This window comes from Mustela putorius, unplaced genomic scaffold (assembly GCF_011764305.1).
Source record: "Mustela putorius furo isolate JIRA1106 unplaced genomic scaffold, ASM1176430v1.1 tig00003845_pilon_pilon_pilon, whole genome shotgun sequence".
Lineage (NCBI taxonomy): Eukaryota > Metazoa > Chordata > Mammalia > Carnivora > Mustelidae > Mustela > Mustela putorius.
This window is the reverse complement of record NW_025421998.1, coordinates 52505473-52526132: the sequence shown is the minus strand read 5'-3', so window position 1 is coordinate 52526132 and position 20660 is coordinate 52505473. Positions and strand designations below refer to the sequence as shown.

General features: G+C 35.4%; 1 protein-coding gene across 1 annotated transcript in view; it reads right to left on the bottom strand.

Moving 5' to 3' along the window:
- The window catches only part of ABCB5 (ATP binding cassette subfamily B member 5), a 140493-nt gene that overhangs the window by 53592 nt on the left and 66241 nt on the right, over positions 1-20660 (bottom strand). The window contains exons 15-16 of the mRNA XM_045089731.1: positions 7325-7486; positions 2178-2312 (exon numbers count right to left, since the gene is read on the bottom strand). Of these exons, the coding sequence (XP_044945666.1) occupies positions 2178-2312; positions 7325-7486 (297 nt within the window). The remainder of the gene's footprint in view (positions 1-2177; positions 2313-7324; positions 7487-20660) is intronic.

Below are 20660 nucleotides of genomic sequence, written 5' to 3'. Positions count from 1 at the left end.
GCAGATGCATTTGAGAAGAATGTGTATTCTTCAGCTGATACATGGAGACTTATATAAATTTCTATTAGGTTAAGCTGGTTGAGAATGCTATTAAAGTCATCTATATCCCTGAATTTTTTTTCCTTTTTAATTTTTTATTAACATATAATGTATTATTAGCCCCAGGGGTACAGGCCTGTGAATCGCCAGGTTTACACACTTCACAGCAGTCACCATTTCACATACCCTCCCCGAAGTCCATAACTCAACCAACCTCTTCATTCCTCCTCTCCCCCCAGCAACCTTCAGTTTGTTTTGTGAGATTAAGAGTCTCTTATGGTTTGTCTCCTGCCTGATCCCTCTAGTTCCATCCACGTCATCACAAATGGCAAGATTTCTTTTGATGGCTGCATAGTATTCCATTGTATATCTATACCACATCTTCTTTATCCATTCATCTGTTGATGGACATCTAGGTTCTTTCCATAGTTTGGCTCTTGTGGACACTGCTGCTATAAACATTTGGGTGCACATGCCCCTTCGGATCACTACATTTGTATCTTTAGGGGTAAATATCAAGTAGTGCGATTTCTCTGCCGAATTTTCTCTACTTGTTTTATCAATATTTAAGAGATGTATTGAAATCTCTGAATAAAATTGTGATTTTTTATTACTCTTTTCAGTTCTTGATAAATTGATTCTTTTACTTATTTTTTTAAAATGATTTTATTTATTTGACAGAGAGGGACACAGAGAGAGAGGGAATAGAAGCAGGGGGAGTGGGAGAGGGAGAAGCAGGCTTTCCGCTGAGCAGGGAGCCTGATGTGGGGCTCAATCCCAGGACCCTGGTATCATGACCTGAGCTGAAGGCAGACAATGAGTGAGCCACCTAGGTGCCCAAACTGATCCTTCTAAAATTATGAAAAAACCTTCTTTATTCCTTTTTTTTTTTTTTTGGCTCTTAAATCAACTTTGACTACTAGTAAGGTCATAGTCTACCTTCAAGTAATATTGCATATCAGTTAGGAACCTTAAAATAAAATATTTCCATTTATCACTGCTATATATATATCTATACGCACACACATTATGGTCTACAAAGTGCTACAGATGTGGTCCCTGAATATCTCACACAGCTCTCTGCTCATCCCTTTCTTCTTAATCAATGTGACCCCCAACTCCAGGCCATTATATTAGCTATTCCCCTTATTTAAAATAATACCATCTCTGTCATGGTTACTGATTTATTTCCTCTTGGGTCTAAATCCACCTTTTGCCTTATAAACATTTTTCCTTTACCAGTTAGTAAGATGTCAAGCCTTGTATGTTAAGGGTACTGGAAAAATGTTGCACAAGGAGGGAATTTTTCTTCTCTTTCTGGTGGCTTTCTGAGAAGGCTCCTCCATGATAAGCTTTTCTCTCTGCTGCTCTGCTTGCAGAGTTTTGTCAGAGTAGGTGCCTGCTGAGCACAGTTTTCTCCTATGTTTGGCCAGCAAATGCTTTCTCCAGCTCTTGGCTTGGCCAGGAGAGGTGTAACCAGGGGACCCAGACAGCACTGGTCTGTGTTTTTGTCAAGTGACTAATGCTTGCACCTGCTTACACATGGAACTGTACTTGACTCCTGCAGAGGGCAACCTCTCCAGCTCCTGCTTCCAACAGTACCCCGTAGCTTCTCTTGTTACCCAGTAGGTTCTGGTATGCAACAGTACAGATTTCCAGCAAACTCCACCAGTGAGGTACCTTAGCAACTTCTCTGCTATCCACTGAACCAAAGCTGTGTCATCTGAACCAAGGCATGAATCTCAGCCTTGACAGGGGGAAAAAAATGAGACTCTTCCTTGGATCTCTATTTTAACCTCAGTAGTGGTTTCTACTTTTATCTCCTACCTCTGCATTCCTTAAAGTTCTCTGAATTTTCACTAGCCAATTCCTGTTACACCTAAAGGAACTAGAAAAAGAAGAACAAGCCCATTCTTAAGAGTTTTCTTGACCCCAAAATGGCCTGTGACATATATGGTCTTGTTTGAGGGCCACTTTCTTAAAGCATCACAGTGATATTATAGTGAAATTTGGGAAAGACTTATGTTTTGTACACTTACTGTTATAGTAACATTTTATCATAAATTCTAAATATTACAAGAGTTAAATAAAAATTAATTGGAGAACATGTGAATAAAACTTAAACCATTACCCATTACCTCTTTATACTGGATGGATTCCTCAGACCTGTTAGGAAGGTCTGACTTGCTGCTCTTCACAGAGCACAGAGGAACGGAGTTGATACTTATTTCAGTAGACATTGATTCCATCTGTTCATCAGCTTTTTTAATATCCTTAAATGAAGAATATATGTTACTATTAGAACAATGTTTTCAAAATTCAGGACTTTTCTTAAGCACCCCTCTAAAACTGTATTGCCTTTTTGATACTGAAAGTGATATATTCTTGTACAGCTCTCGCTGAAGTTTTCAGGCTTGGTAGAGAGCGAGTAAGTCCAACTTTTACTAAAATATTAATGAGTGACAAGAGCTTATTGTGGCTTCTTTTCCAAAGACCTGTACTTTAACTGGAAAAAACAATGCCTTAGTTCAAAACAATTATTCCATTAGTAGGGACAGATTTTAGTAAAAAGATCTTCATGAGGGAGATGACTCAAATGCTCTTTCTGACTCTGCTGCTACCTACAGCAGAGTAGCTACCTTTCCTACCCTTTTGTAGAGCTTGTAAATTTATAAAATATCACTAGGCACTTAAATGTGATGCTAGCCCTGGGCCTGAGAGAGATCTCAGGAGGCAGGAATACTTTCCAGGCCAGCAACTCCTGCCCATTCCAAACTGTTCAGAAAGCAAAATCAGTAGGACCAGTTCCTAGAGAATAAAAATTCCCAGAGACATCAAGTTAACTTAAAAAGAAAACGAAACAAAACCCACCTACAACAAAAAACAACTGTTTAAATCACTGGATAGGATGAAGTTTTTTTTTTTTTTTTTTTTTTGATAAGATAAAGTTCTAAATCAGATTGCTCTAAGTCTAGTTTTTGCTTTTCTTGCTATTAGGAGAAATGAGACCAAATTTAGTGAAATAAAGAAATTACATATTTCCTGCTCCTCTGAATGTGGTATAAGTAATTCTGTGGCTTCTCCATGAAAAGACGGGATGGGAGACGACAGAAATGAGCAGCTCGGTTTGGATGATGGTGTCTGGGGTGGGGAGCGGAGACAAAAAGCCTTAGGTGGATTTAGATGCAAATGAGAATATGTACGTGGAAGTCTTTTCAGTGACTGTGACTCTTTGACAAGTTTAACAACTGTTAATCAGGCATTTCAAAGTACAGTAAATTTTAACCAGCCTTATAGTATCCTAACATCTTTAATCAGACTTTCTTCTATGCTATCACTTTCTCTTTTTTTCTATAAATTTCACTACCAAGAAATCCTTTATTTGTCTTTTTTCAAGAGCTATTTCCTTTGTGGCAAGTTTAAAATAAAAATTTGACCTCTTCTCATAATAAATTTTTCTAAGAAGTTTCTTTAACAGATCAAAGACATGTTCTTTTCCTGCGAAGGCTGCTAGACAAAATAATGATGACAAGAAGTTTTGGTATGTATCTATCTTTACTTTGTTTTTATTTAATTTTCATGTGAAAAGTCACTAAAGGAATAGGTCTGAAAATAATCATGTATGACTAAAGGAATAGGTCTGGAAATTATCATGTATGTTCAAGGTAAATAATTATAGCATTAATCTTCATGATTTCAACTTTCAAAAAGTTTAACTGAATAATATTAGTATAGTAATAAAATAAAATCTAGTATGCCAACATAGATTCTAAGCACTTTACATGAATGACTCATTTAATACTCACAGTAATTCATAAATAACTTACTATTATTTTCCCCATGTTAAAGATAAGCAAACTGAGGCACAGAGAATTTAAATAACTCTCCTAATGTCCTAAAACTGTTAAGTGGCAGAGTCACGATTTTCAAATTTATAATGTCTCCAGAGCCCATAATCCTAACCACTACTATTCTGTTTCCTGGAATTGATTCCCTTAGCAATATTAACTTCTTAGTACTTAGGGACACATGGATTCTAATAAACTGATTCATTTGGACACTATAGGCACAGCGGTAAATACGCACTTCTAGTGTTTCAGAAATGAGTTCCTGTCTATGGAGATATCATGGATGTTATATTTACTATGCAGTACCCAGAATATTGTAGTTGTTCATTGAATATTAAAATAGTATTGTTTTATCAGAATGAACATTATTTTAGGTAATGAGAGACTACTAATCCATTTAGAATAGGGCATTTTAAGTATTTATACACTTATATCACAAACATTCCATTTTTATTTTCCTTACACTATGAAACTCTTTAATCTAAGACCTAATAATGGAGTTTTTGTTTAGTTATAATGAAAAATCAAGACATGGTACTTCAAAGAAAGATCTGAGTGTACTGGTTTTTTTAAAAAATTTCAAAATAGGATTAATTTAACCATAGCAATTTTCTTCTATTATTATACTTTTTAGTTTGAAAATATTGAACTTCATAATTTCATAACTTATTAAGTCTACTCTGGAAAGAAAATCACGCAAATTCAACTTGCATATAACAGCTAACTTTAATTTTTAAAGTAAAATATGGTCTAATGTGAAATAAAATTGGAACTGGCAGTTTTTGAATCAATATAAGATTATATTTTCAAACTTTTTAAAGACTATCCCTGCTTTATAGCAGATGTTTAAAAATAACTTATTCTAGCATTGTGGAGAAATCTAAGGTTTTAAATGTGAAGTTTTGAGTTTGATGATGAGATGGAGGATCATAACTTTCTAAATTTTCTAATTTGTGAAAATTATTAAGTTTTAAATTTTAATTCCAGTATAGTTAACATACAGCTTTATATTAGTTTTACATGTACACTATTGTGAGTCAACAATTCTATACATTACTCAGTGTTGGTCATGATAAGTGTGTTCTTTAATCCCCATCACCTATTTAACTTACCCTCCCTTCCTCCCCCACCCACCTCCCCTTTGGTAACCATTAATTTGTTCTCTATAGTTGAAGACTCTCTTTCTTGGCTTCTCTCTCTCTCTTTTTCCCTTTGCTTATTTGTTTTGTTTCTTAAATTCCACATATAAGTGAAATGGTATTTGATTTTCTCTGACTGACCTATTTCACTGAACATTATTCTCTCTAGTTCCATCCATGTTGTTGCCAATGGCAAGATTTCATTATTTTTTATGGCTGAATAATATTCCACTACACACACACACACACACACACACACACCCCACATCTTCTTTATCCATTTATCAATCAATGGACACTGGGGTTGCTTCCATAATTTGGCTATTGTAATAAAGCTGCAATAAACACAGGGGTGCATGTTTTCCTTTGAATTTGTGTTTTTGTATTTTTTTTTTTTTTGCTAAATATTAAGTAGTGCAATTACTGGGTCAGAGGGTAATTCTATTTTTAACTTTCTGAGGACCTGCCATACAGTTTTCCACAGTGGCTCCACCAGTTTGCATTCTTATCAATAGTGCATGAAGTTTCCTTTTTCTCAACATTTTCACCAACACTTGTTTCTTGTGGTTTTTATTTTAGCCATTCTGACACATGTGAGGTGATATCTTATCATATTTTTGATTTGTATTTTCCTGATGATGAGTAATATTGAGCAGCTTTTCATGTTGGGCATCTGAATGTCTTCTTTGGATAAATGTTTACTTATATTTTCTGCCATTTTAAAATTGGATTTGTTTTTTTCTCATGTTGAGTTATATAGGTCTTTTATATATGGAATAATAATATTAACATAAAAAATGTAATCAGGGGGTGCCTGGGTGGCTCAGTGGGTTAAAACCTCTGCTTTTGGCTCGGGTCATGATCCCTGGGTCATGGGATCGAGCCCCACATCGGGCTCTCTGCTCTGCAGGGAGCCTGCTTTCTCCTTTCTCTCTGCCTGCCTCTCTGCCTGCTTGTGATCTCTGTCTGTCAAATAAATAATTAAAATCTTAAAAAAAATGTAATCAGAAAGTTGAAGAAGTAAAATAAACTGCAAAGTGGTGAGATTTGTTGTCTGTACATGACCCCTTGAAAAGAAGACTGCCTTCCAGGTCAAGAGAAGACCTGGGCCAGAAGGAGGAAGTTAGCTACAGCCTAATTCCTACAATTTATATTAATGTGTCCTAATGAAAAAAGTATGCGAGATCACCTGGCATGCTGAAATGTGGATCTGAAAAAAAGAATTTGCCAGAGTGCCTTCAGCTTTATCAGCATTATCATGCCTCCTTTTGATTGGCTAAAGCTTTTGATTGATAAGCTTTCTAGTCTACCTGAGAGGGTGTGGTTTATATAACATACATTTTTATATATATCCTTTTATTCAGCAAACATTTATTGAATGCCTACTATGTGGCAGGCAATGCGTTAAGTGATTCTGATACAGTAAAGTAAGTCAGAGTAAAAAAATAAATAACTCTTCTGCCTGGTTTCTAAGAATTTCCATGATTTGGGGGTGCCTGGGTGGCTCAGTGGATTAAATCTTCTGCCTCTGGCTCAGATCATGATCCCAGGGTCCTGGAATCAAGCCCCGCATCGGGCTCTCTGCTCGGCAGGGAGCCAGCTTCCCTTCCTTTCTCTCTGCCTACTTGTGATCTCTGTCAAATAAATAATATCTTAAAAAAAAAAAGAATTTCCATGATTTGCCTTCCTAATACAACTGTTTTTGATTATGTTCCCAACATTCATTTTTACTTGTGGGAGGAAGGCTGGTTTTTCTGTTTGTTGCACACTAAGTTCCTTGTTACATCTGTGGTGCTTCTCCACCCACAAAGACTTCTCTTCCTCTTCTAACTCTCACCTCTAGCCTTCAAGACTTCTTCATGAAACCTTCCATGGGTAATGTAGCTTCCCTTCTCCCTACGAGTTTTGGTTATTTCTACCTTTTGTAACATCCATATGCAGGATTCTGCATTTTGCCTCTGCAACTAAGTTTTCAGAGATTGTGTGTTAAATTTGTGTTCTAATGAGAAGATGACAGTATATAGAGTTAGACTGTTCTGGATCTGCCATGTACAAGCTTTGAAGCCTATTTGCAGTGCGCCCAGCAATTATTAGGTGCTATGTAGCCATTAATTCTTTAATTTTCATATTATCTAGCACAACGCTGAAGATATTAATCACAGTGAATTTCTTCATTGAGGAATTCCTTGGTTGCTTTCTGAAAACTGAGATGATGATTCAATACTTCTGTGGTATGATCTCTGAAAAGTTAAAAAAAAAAAAACTCTGCTAACATAGCATTATATAACATAAACATACCTGTGACATTGCAAGTGAATAATATAGACCTTGGTTTGCTATTAGTTCAGCATGTGTTCCTTTTTCCACCACCATCCCATCTTTCAGAGTCACAATGAGATCTGCATTTCGAATAGTGGAAAGTCGGTGTGCTATGACAATTGTAGTCCGACGTTTGCTTGCCTACAAAAAAGTAAGTATAAAAAATAAATAAGAAATTAATATAAATAACAAATTCTGCAATATTCAAGAAAGCCTATTGTAGTATATATTTTTTAAAGATTTATTTATTTGAGAGAGAGAGAGAGAGAGAGAAAGGGTGCACACACAAGTAAGAGGGAGGAGCAGAGGAAGAAGGAGAGAGAAAATCTCAAGTAGACTCCCCACAGAGTGCAGAGCCAAACATGAGGCTTGATTTCACAACCCTGAGATCATGACTTGAGCCAACATCAACATCAGATGCTCAACCAGCTAAGCCACCCAGGTGCCCCTGTAGTATTATTTTAAATATCAAGGAAACTTATCTGTGCATATTGAAATTTAGACTTTAATAGATTAGGAAGGTGAATGAAAATTAGAATAAAAAGAAAATCTGAAAGTTAATTAGATTCTAATTTGGTGGACTTGTAAAATTACAGTATCTTGAACTAGACAGGAAACTAAAGATCATTTAATCTGAGCTATGTAATAATTGCCTGGCTATTAGTAACTAAAAGTAACTTAAACTATTTTCTTCATCTCTAAAATGGGGCTATTACTTAACTAGTTGGGTATGAATTCAAGATAATACATATTTTTAACTTTTTCACAAGTTTCTTACAGATATGGAAAAGTACTTGTAAATGCATAGATCAGTGCATTTGACAAAAAAAATACATCCAGATGCATAACATCCATTTTTTAAAAAGGTCATTACCAGTACTCTGAAACTCTCTTTAGGCTCTGTTCAATCACTGTCACTGTTTATCCACACCACTAGTGATAGGTAATCACTATCCTGACTTTAAACAGTATAGATTAGTTTTAATTTTCTGTTGTATTTTATGTAAGTGGGACCATGCAGTATATACCCCTCTGTATCTGTGAATTTTTGTTCAACATTATGTTTTTTGATATTCATCCATTTTGTTGTATTTAGTTGCAGATCATTCATTCTTATTACTGAGCAAAATTCCATTTGTATATACCACAATTTACCCATACTATTGCTGATTGGCATTTGGGAAGTTCCAGGTTTTTTTCTATTATGAATAGATTCCTATACACGTTTATTGGATGAAAATATATGCAGAGAATTCTACAAGTTACATACTAAGGAGAAGAACGACCCAGTTTTTTTAGATTCTGCCAAACAGCTTTTTAAAGTGGTTGTCCCAATTTATAAACTCCCAAAATGCAGGATAGTTATGGCTACTCTATTCTCACTAACACTTGGTACTTTTTGTCTTTGGTAGGTGGGTACTATCATATTGTGGCTTTATTTGGATTTCCCTGATGACTGATAAAGTTGAACAACTTTTTGTATGGCTGATGATGATTTGGATATTCTCTGCTGTGAATTGTCAGGTTTTGCTTGGTTTTCTGTTGGAACTGTCTTATTCTTGTTAATTTTCAGGACTTATTTATATATTCTTTTTTGAGGACTTAGTCACATAATATTACAATGAAAAAATGTTCCACATCATTTGCCATCAGGGAACTACAAATCATAAACACAATGACATACTACCTTATGCCAGTCAGAATGGCTAAAATTAACAAGGGAACAACAGGGAACAACAAATATTGGTGAGCATTTGGAGAAAGAAGCACCCTCTTACAAAAACTACTGATGTATTTATTACCTTGGCTAATTGAATTTAAATTAAAAAAATAAAGAAAAGTTCCAGTGAAATCATATATATCATTCAAGTTCCAAATGGCAATAGAGAGGTAGTTAACTACCTCACTTAGGTACTCTACCTGGACTTTAATTTTTTAAATTATTTAGGGAAACAGGATTGGGGATAGAGATACTACAAATCATCAAAACTAGGCTTCTGGGGTGCCTGGGTGGCTTGGTGGGTTAAAGCCTCTGCCTTTGTTCTGGGTCATGATCCCAGGATCCTGGAATCGAGCCCTGCGTCATGCTCTCTGCTCACTGGGGAGACTGCTTCCCTCTGTCTCCCTCTGCCTGCCTCTTTGCTACCTGCGATCTCTGTCAAGCAAATAAATAAAATCTTAAAAAAAAAAAACAAACAAAAACTAGACTTCTGCATTAAGCAGATATTGTTACTAATTTAGGTTTTTGAAATATAGTCATCTGTAAATATACATACACATGTAAAAATATATTTATGTCAAGAGTACATCCATACATATATACATATTCAATGTAGGTATATACATTCCTGATGTGTCTGTGTGTGTGTGTGTGTGTGTGTGTGTGCGTGTATGCATGTTTTGTACTCAACCATGCCAATTAAGAATGTTATAATTTGGGTTAGTAAGGAGGAATGACACTTAAAGCTCAGAAGTGAGGGTAAGTCACTCTATCACTCAAAAGTTCCTCCTAGTCATGGTGGCAGTAGAGACCAGTTTCATGGTATATGAATTATTCAGTTGCTCAAGGCCCCATAGTTTAAAAGGGTCCCACTCTTGGTTTAGTGCTCTGCTGTTGTCATCTCATAATTCCTGGTAATTTTTGATAAAGAGGCCCCACATTTTCATTTCTCACTGGGTTTCACAAATTATGTAGCTGGCCCTGACCACTGATAAAAGTAAAAAGATTTCCAAATAGGTGTATCTTTCCTGGTCTGTGTCAAGCATAGATATTAAGAGTCCTTAAAACAAGCAGATTTTAAAAAGGGGGAAAAAGGATAGTTTAACATCTTTCCAAGGCTGGATCTCTCCCTGTCATGACTCAATAACATTATAATAATGGGACTCTGTAATTATTATTCAAAGCATCTAAATGTGTATTATATTTAACCTACATCTCCTATCACACAGACTAGATAATACAGATAGTTGTTTCTACCTTCAGCAGCCCAATTTCATTCTTCTTTTCTAAAAGTATGAGATAATGAGATAATTTCATCAAATTTCCACTGATTTTTTAGATTGAAAGCAGAACATCACACTGCACGAATAGCTAAGGAAGTTTTATGAACTATAGACTAAGAAGACTCACGGTATAGGAACAATCTACTGTTTCAATAACAATTCATACTATAGATACTCTGATATATATAATGATGCACATAACTATTGTATTACATGCTAATTAAGTACAAATAGTAAACAATCTCATATATAGTGTATCATGTTTATAAAGGAAAACCCAATTTTTTCTTTTTTCTCTGGTGAGTTTACTTATTTATTTGACAGAGGGAAAGTCAGAGAACAAGCAGGAGGAGCAGGAGATGGAAAGGGAGAAACCACACTGCCTGCTGAGTAGGGAGCCTGATGTGGGGCTCAATCCCACCACCCTGGGATCTTGACCTGAGCTGAAGGCAGATGCTTAAATGACTGAGCTACCCAGGCACAGCAGGAAAACCTAATTTTCAATAATTTCTTCATTATTTGTGTTCTCTAGAATCACAAATCCTAGGTTTGAATCATTTTTCTGTCAATTTCTGGATTTGTGGTGTCAGACTAGATATTTAAACCCCCTGAGTCTTAGTTTCCTCATTTGTTAAATGGGGAAATATGTCACCTATATTTTAGGGTTATTGTGCAGATTAATGTTTTTGGTACCATGTTCTGCACATGGGAAGTTCTTAGGAAATAGCTAATTTTTTTTTTTTTTAAGGGAGAGAGAGAGAGTACATGCACCTGGGGAGAAGGGGGAGTGGGAAGGGAAAGAGAGAATGCTAAGCAGGCTCTAGGATCAGCATGGAGTCCGATGTGGGACTCAATCTCATGGCCCTGAGATCATGGCCCAAACTGAAATCAAGAGTCACACACTTAACAAACTGAGCCACCGACGCACCCCATAAATAACTTATTTTAAATCATTAATCAAACATCTCCAAGTTGGAGACTCTTGAGTATTTATTGAGGGCAATTCCAAAGCCCTTGACAGAGAGAAGTAATGGGGGGGGGACAAAAAAAGAATTACAACATAAAGTAGTAATTATACAACAGAAGCTATATAAAAATATTTAGCACAGACATAATTAACTGTTTAGTTGAATAGAGGAACATTGTCAAATAGATGATTTTTGAGTCAAGTTTGGACAAAGGTTTGCCAAGTGGGAAAGAGAGAGGAGGGGCAATTATGACAGAGGCTATGGCAAGACCAGGCATTTGGGCCTAACAGAACATGGATTTCTGAAAAATCCATGTTCACATACAGCAGAGGTGTGTGAAGAACGGAAGGTCATGGGACTAGGAATAGAATATTTGGGACTAGTTCATATAAAGCAATGCTAAGTAACATTTCTTCTCTTGTTGGAAGTTTCAGAATGGGGAAATTGTTTATATAAATAATATTTGCTCTTTACAAATTACCCAACACTCTGTATCTACATATGGATATAGGATTTTCAAGTCTTTCTCAACACTTAGATTCTATTTTTTTTTCCCTAGAAACCAATCTTACCATGTTTTTGAGATATAAGACATTGTAAAATGATCAAGGTAAAAATTACTGTATGCTATAATGAATAAATATAGACATGATATTTTGAATTACTTTTGTTAATATGGTTTTTTACTCAAGACATCTGAATATAAATATATTAAATATTACATACATATATATGTGTATGTATATAATTTTAATTTCAGGTGACTCACACTAGCTTTATCTTTTTTTTAGAAAAAGATTTATTTATTTATTTGAGAGGGAAAGAGCAAGTGAGCACAGACGGAAAGAGAGAAGCAGACTCCCTGCTGAGCAGAGAGCCCAATGTGGGGCTCTATCTCAGAACCCTGAGATCCTGACCTGACCCAAAGGCAGACACTTAACCAACTGACCCACCAGGCACCCCCAGTTTTGTTATCTTTAATAAAGAAACAGGAAGGCCATAAAATATCATCCATCAATGAGCTAAACAATATTACATATTAACTATTAACTACTGATGGCAAAAATAATTCTTTTGAAAATATATTTTAAAGAATGTTAGAGTGTAAAATGTTCTATAACATTCCTCTGTTTGGTTTTGCTCACACAGTCCTATGAGCCGTCTGGGAAGATAGGTTTCTGAGAGACAGGAAAATTGGGGCTCAGAGAAATTAATGGGTGCCAGTCCATATAGAGGGTAGGTGGCAATGCTACAACATAACTCAGGTCATTTTAATACTCTTAAGTCCACAAATTCTGCTGCATCTTTGTGGCATGATGTGTTCCTATTAACGTGACTAAAGCCCTTTGCATGACTGCTTCCCATACCTTGCAAATTTTCTTTTCCCTGTATCTTGTACCAGCACTAAAGATAGGCCTTCATTTGACAAGTATATGTCTTTGTAACAGTTTTACACATGAACCAAGTATACCTATTTAAACTCCCTCTGTTGAAATGCAGATAATGATGAGAATTACTGATCTTTAAGAGTGATCTTAGGGGCGCCTGGGTGGCTCAGTGGGTTAAGCCGCTGCCTTTGCTCAGGTCATGATCTCAGGGTCCTGGGATCAAGCCCCACATTGGGCTCTCTGCTCAGCAGGGAGCCTGCTTCCACCCCCTTCAGCCCCCCCCTTCGTGTGCCTCTCTGCCTACTTGTGATCTGTATCTGTCAAATAAATAAATAAAATCTTAAAAAAATTTTTTTTTAAAAAGTGAGTATTTTGGAAAAGGATAATACCAAAGCAGTGCCTCAAAAAATGGAGTAAGTTGCATTAAAAAAAAAAAAAAAAAAAGACAGACTTCTGTTTTCAACCCAAGATGGACTATCAAGAATAAGATTTAAAAAATAAATAAAAATTTATTCCAATGGCTAACATTAAAATGCCTGGTTATCCCAAGTGCTGGCAAGTATGTGGACTAGCTGTATTTCTTATATATTACAGGAATATAAAAGGAAAATAATTTGGTAGTTCATTTGAAATTTAAACATACTCCTACCATAAGGTCTGTCCATTTAAATCCTAGATATTAACCCAAGAGAAATAAAAGTCCATGTCCACAGAAGACTTACAAATGAATGTTCAGAGTAACTTTATATGTAATATCCAAAAACTGCAAACAAACTGAATAACTTCAATGTGCATCAATACCAATCATCTCAAACAGTGGTACATCCATATAATGCAATACTATTCACCAATAAAGAGGAACTCTTGATACCTTTCACAAAATCAACAGGTCTGAAAACAAATAGGCTGAGTGCAAGAAGTCAGGCAGGACAGAATTCATAACGTATGATTCTGTTTACACAAAGTTCTACAAAATACATGGTAATCTACACTGGCAGTGAACAAATTAGTAGTTGATAAGAGTGGGGCAGGGTGGGGAGAGGGAAGGTTGGAATGGAGTGTTTACAAAAGGCATGTGAAAATTTTGGGGAGTGATTTTTTCTCTATGTTGATTGTGGTGGTTTCATAGGTGTACATGTATGCCCAAACTTTTCTAATCGTATACTTTCATATGTGCAGTTTAAGTCAGTTAAATCTCAAAAAAATCTGTTAAACAATGTCGAACAAAAGAAGCATCTGTATTTATAGCACCCAAGTTGGCCATTCTTGAAGTTCTCTAAGAATTCTGAATGGGATTGAGGCACTTTGATGAACATAATGCAAATGTAATGATAAAGTGGACTGAGGAGCAACTAACAGTACTGTAGGTAGGAAGATTTATTTTTCTTAATTGCTGCACGGTCTGATAATGTACACATAATTATGTTGTTAATTGGCACTTAAAAGCATATGTGAATTTCTCTAGGTTATATTTATGAGTAACATAGTCCTCAGAAAAGAGGTCAAAACACTAAAATGTTTAGTGCTTCCTTTATTTTTCAAATTGCCAAATATATAGACATTTTATTAAACTAACAAGTGACAGATAATTGAGAAGAGAGTTTTCATTGTTTGCTTTTTGTTTTCCTCAGTTTCCTATTTACTTGTATGTGGTAATTCTAAGTCTTGCTATACAGAATCATCCTAATGAATGGTACAATAAAATTGGTAAAATGTTATTTTTGGCTTTATTTTTATTTTTCCTATCTATCTATCTATTTATAAAATATTTTATTTGTTCACTTGACAGAGACAGAGATAGCGAGAGAGGGAACACAAGCAGGACAAGTGGAGGAGGGAGAAGCAGCCTCCCAGGACTCTGGGATCATGACCCAAGTTGAAGGCAGATGCCCAATGACTGAGCAACCCAGGAGCCCCTGCTTTAGTTTTTTTAAAATAAACTTTATTTTAGAATAGTTTTAGATTTAGGGAAAATGTGCAAAGACTTCAGTATTCCTATATCCTGCACACAGTATCTCCCAGTGTCTACATCTGACATTTCTATGATGCATTTGTTACAACAAATGAACCAGTATCAATACGTTAAACTCCATATGTTATTCAGATTTCCTTAATTTTTACTTATTATTCTTTTTCTGCTCTCAGATCCCCTTCTCAATACATTACATTTAACCATCTTGTCTCCTCAGGCTCCTCTTCGCTGTGACAACTTCTCAGATATTCCTTATTTTTTATGAACTTGATAGTTTTGAGGAATACCAGTCAGACACTCTAGAATGTCCCTCAGTCTGGATTTGTCTAATGTGCCTAGTTTTTAGAGATAACACATTCAGCCTATATTAATCCCACTTTTCTCATTCAAACTTTAATTTTAACTGTATGCTGGGTCTTGGAGGCCCTAAGACTGGCCTCCAGAACCCCAAAAGGCAATGAACATAGAATGATGTTGTTGAGTAGGCAAGCATTAGGACTACTAGTACAAAGGTGAAAATACTCAGACACCCAGGCTCCTGGCTCATATCTCTCTCACTTATTCAATTACATTCCATCAAGGTGACAAATGTTTTCTTTTCTTTTTTTAAAAGATTTTATTTATTTATTGACAGAGAGAGAGATCACAAGTAAGCAAAGAAGCAGGCAGAGAGAGAGGGGGAAGCAGGCTACGCGGTAAGCAGATAGCCCGATGCAGGGCTTGATCCCAGAGACCACGACCTGAGCTGAAGGCAGAGGCTTAACCCACTGAGCTCCTAAATGTTATTTTTCGAAAAGCAACCAGATCTCAAACCTTACTGATGAGGGTGTAAGATGTTGCAAATTAGCTAAATGATTTCACAATACTATTAAACACTTCTCAAAGCAAATTAATATGTATGAAATTTACTTAAAATATATAAAAGGGCACATATAACACAGATACTCTAAGGAGAATGTAGGGAAAAGGAAGTCGTAAAATCAATTAGGAGACTGCAATCAGAAAAGATTTGAGAATCATGTGCAGTCTTACAACATAATCAGAATTACAAAATTTCCTGATGCAGGTTGTATTTTCTAGACCTTCTTTTCTTCATGGGAGGCTCACTTCACAGGTATTTTTGTACACCTCACTTCTAATATTTCTTCACTTCTTAGCCATTACATATGGAACAAGTTTACTTATTTTGTAAAAGTTAATGCTGTTGTCTGGCATCTGAAAACTGACAGTAAGGGATGACATTTCTGCAGTTGTGCCTTAGTGAGCACTGATGTTCCTGCAGACCGGAATGGACTGCATGTACCCATCTGTACCATCTTTACTCTGCCAGGCTTATGGTCCAAACTTAAATATTTGATTAATATATTTTATTACAATTTAATATTTAATAATTTAATAATATTAATATATTTTATTATAGTTTAATCTATTATAGCATGAATTAGTGTCTGAGTCTTTAAAACCACAAAAAATGCCTAATACTTTAAAAGGTAAAAAACTAGGGGTCCCTGGCTGGCTCAGCCACTAGAGCATTTAACTCTTGATCTCAGGGTTGTAAATCTGAGTCCCACATTGGAAATAGAGGTTATTTTAAAAAATTACAAAATAAAAAGGGAAAAAGCTATGCTTTGAAAAACTCATAACATGGGCTTCCAATTATCATACACAATTAAGGTACTATGAAGTGCACTACAAAAATAGAGCTCCACTACCTCATCATAAATGAGACCTAAAACTGATGTACTAGCCATAGGAGACAACACTAATTGTTTCAGACTTAAAACATGGGAGAAATTTTGGAAATCAAGACTTTGTAGAAAACTTCTCAAAGAAATTTGAGCTGATGCTTTGGTTTTTGTTGTGGTTGTTGTTGTTGTTTTAACAAGAAGTATTATAAAAATAAGGGAGGTAGTAGAATCCATTCCACTGATTTTTTCAGATGTCTCAGAGAAGATATGGTAGATTTTCAATATCTTTGTTGCTATTAGTTCTTCCAGAGAGTATCAAATTGAAAGAACTTCCTAGTATCTTCTCCCCTCCTTCATAGTTTAAACAAAGTTAAAAGCCAGACAATTAGGTATTTAACCAAAAAGAGGTCAACAGGAAGGTAGGTCTCTACTTGACACTTTGCTGGCATTTTTTAAGATTACTTTGTAATTCCATGCACAACAATAAATCACCAGGTAATTAGCTTGCACTTTGAAATAGAGGCTGTTTTAAAGCATCCCTCATGGAAATACTAGGGCAGAGATAAGGGCCTGAAGAGGCTAGCAAGGTTTTCACCAGTGGTGGTCATGTGCCTTGAGTAAAGGTTAGCAAGAGGAAAAGAAAGAACAACGTAAAACTGTGAGCATTTGAGAGGGTCTGAATTTGACTAGTGGGTCAATTAACAGGGGTAATATACTCTCTGTTGAAGCCTGTAAACTCAGAGTTCTCATGTCCCACAGTAAGCAAGGGGTGGGAAACCTATGGAAGGCAAGTTCCCACTGACTGCATCCTAGCAGGTTGGCTCAGGTGGATTTGGGGTCACTGATGACATATACTTCGTGATGTAATACAGTCTTGTCATCTTCAAATTCTCTCTTTTTTTTTTTAAGCTACAAAATCCTTTTATCAAATAAAAGCAAATGTGGAAGCTTAACAGATTTAAATTAACCATACAAACTAATAGTTAGTTGCCATTTGAATTTTTGGAGTGGTGGTGCACAGCCTGCCCTGCTCAACCACCCCATGTCTCTACTTTCCTCCATTCCTCAAAAGGCTCCTGAAGGGGCAGCTGGGTGACTCAAGTAAGTTAGGCATCTGGCTTCGGCTGAGGTCATCACCTCAGGGTCCTGGGATTGAACCCTATGTTGGGCTCCCTGCTCAGTAGAGAGTCTGCTTCTCCCTCTGCCTTCCCCTGCTTGTGCACTCTTTCTCTCTCTCTTAATTAATAAATAAAATCTTAAAAAAAAAAAAAAAAAGAGGCTCCTGGAAAATGCTAGTACCCTAATACTCCAAGAACAGTCCAAAAAACCTCGTTACTGTTTTACAAATTTCTTCCCTTTGAGCTACTGAATTTTAATTGACCATCTGCTATAAAAAGGTCTTTATGGCAGTTTTAAGGAAACACAGCATTTTTGGTGTCTTAACTACCTTATGATGTTGAAAGTCAATTGGCTTGCCATTCTTCTGAGTCAACACTGGTTCCATAGCTGAACAATGTAGAATTACTGTAAGGCCACTTTACCTGTCTGAAAATGCTTTCTCTTTTGTAAAACAGAGTGGGAAATAGCAAAATATCAGCCCCTTAGAAGCCATATTTAATAAGTGATTCACCTCCTACTCAAACCTCTTGTTTTCAGCTTGCAGGGATCTACTCATGTGAGAATATATATATACACACACACACACACACACTAAGGTTAAGACTCTTTATGTAGAGTAAAACACATTCAAAATCTAAACTCTTTGATGAGATGAGGCCACATGTACTACTTAATTAGGAATATGGAACAGTACTCTATAGTACCATGTTTTCTTTTTATAACTGAAATATTTCCATTTTCTCTTCTAAATAAGTTAACAAAGAAGTTAATAATTGATAATGATAAAATTATTCATAGCCATTTAATACCTTTCTCCTTCAGTTAACTTTATTAAGCAAATATCTGTGGAGAAATTACAACAAAAAATTAATGATAAAGTAGATGGTGGGCAAGAAGAGAAAATGCTACAATAATTAGCTCATCTTTCTTCCTGGAGGGAATAATATCTTATCTAGCCCAGAATACTGATGAACAAATAATATATTAGAAATATATTATTATATAACATAGATTATATATTAGAGATATATTATATAATATAAATATATTATGTAGATTATATGAGAGATATATTAGAGATATCTTATTTGGTAGCAATTAGAAAAATTAATATCTTATCTTATATAGAAGGTTTTCTTATTTATGGGGGAGGATGAGGCTTAGGAATAATTAAAATTTACAGAAATTACCAAGATAGTTATTGTATCATGGAAAAATATTTTGCTATATTTTTAAGACTTTTTATTATATTTTTTTAAGACTCTGAAATATCCTGCTGAGTAATAATGATTTAAAACCATTTGTGAAAGGAAAACCCATGAGCTATATACACAATAGGATCCAAATAAGCAGCTTAAGGGGACAATAGTGAGTCTATTATAAGCTGACATGGGAGCCTCAATTTGGGTATGGTTTGTTTCTTTCCCAAGGAGGCAATGTGGTTTCAGAAAAAGCCTAGTGTTTTCTTTTCCTGTTTTTTGTTTTGTTTTGTTTTTGTTTTTTTTTTAACTCCAGTAAAATATATATAACATGAAATTTTTAAGGGTTGGGTCCTCTTGGATCAGAGAGGTCAATTCCTTCTGTGTCATTATCCTTTTATATTCAGGCTTAGATTGCTATTCTTTTTCTTTTTCTAGTGGTAAAATACATATAAAATTTTAACCAGTTTCAACCGTTTTAAAGTGTATAATTTATTGGTATTAAGTACATTCATATTGCTGTGCAACCATCACCACTATCTAACTCCAGAACTTTTCATCCCAGGGGGGAACTCTATACCTCTTTAAACAATAACTTCCCATTCCCCTCTTCCCTTAGACCTTGATAACCTCCATTTTACTTTCTGTCTATGAACATGCCTATTCTAAATATCTAATAAAAATGTAATCACATCATATTTGTCATTTTGCATCTGTTTTTCAGTTAGAATAGTATCTTTTAGGTTCATCCATGCTGCAGCATGTGTCAGAATTTCCTTCCCTTTTAAGACTGAGTACTATTCCATTGTATATACCTATATTTTCTTTATCCATTCATCTGTCAATGAGCATTTAGGTTGTTTCTACCTTTTGGCTATTGTGAATGATGCTGTTGTGAACACTAGTATATAAATATCTGTTTGAATTCCTTTTTTAAATTTTGTTGGGTATATACCCAGAGGTGGAATTGCTGGATCATATGGTAAGTCTATCTTTAATAAGGGGCTAGTTTTGAAGGGTGATCTGGATTAATATTTAGTTTAAGTTCCTAGCAGATGTATAATCTTGAGGCAATATAGCCCGGTGGCTATGTGAATGAGTTGAAGAAACATGTCTGGGTCCACATTTTGGCTTCATTGTTGCCTACCTGTTATTCAACCTCTCTGTGCTTCAGTGTGCAAATCTGTAAGATAGGAAAATAAGTGTTCATATCTTATTGGGGGCTCTTATAAGGATTATAAGGATTAGCTACTATCACCCATTTGTTCCTTTACTATACCTAAAATAATGACTCATGAATGGCCTCAGGGCACCTATAAACCCTTCAATATATACTATATGTAAATCTTGGTATACAAGTGCATTTGTAGATTTTTCTGGGAGTTACAGTGATTTATTTTTCCCTTTCTTAGTCAGACTCAATGGGGACCTGAGCTCTCAAAGAGGAAGCACTATCCTAAAATAAATCAGTGGTCTATAATTTAACACCAAACCTAACAAATGTGAGCTTGATTAGGCAGGCTTCTAAAGTGTTTCATGATGCTTTTAGAATGAGATAGTCTCTATGCTACCTTCATTCTTCTGGCTAAATTCTAGCCAAGGAAATCCCCTTGCAGAAATTCCCTTTCTGTTCTCAACTATTATAAAGTTGCTACAAATGGTTAAAGAAAGAAAGAAAGAGAGGAAGAAAGAAATGAATAAATCCCTAATTCTACATATAAAAAGCAAGATATTTAATTGAAAAAATGCACTAAATGCATAATAATTAACCTATTTTTAACTTTGGATGACCACTTCTTCGGGCTTAATTTAATAAAGTAGCCCACAGCTTAATGCAATATACCAATTTTCTTACTGTTCAGTTCTCCAAGTAATATAAATATGTTAAGGGGCCTCTGAGGAAGATCAGCAGAATGCATCACAGTGAGAAAGAACAGTAATGATAAAGAAAGCCCATGAGGGCAGCAACAAAGCAGCT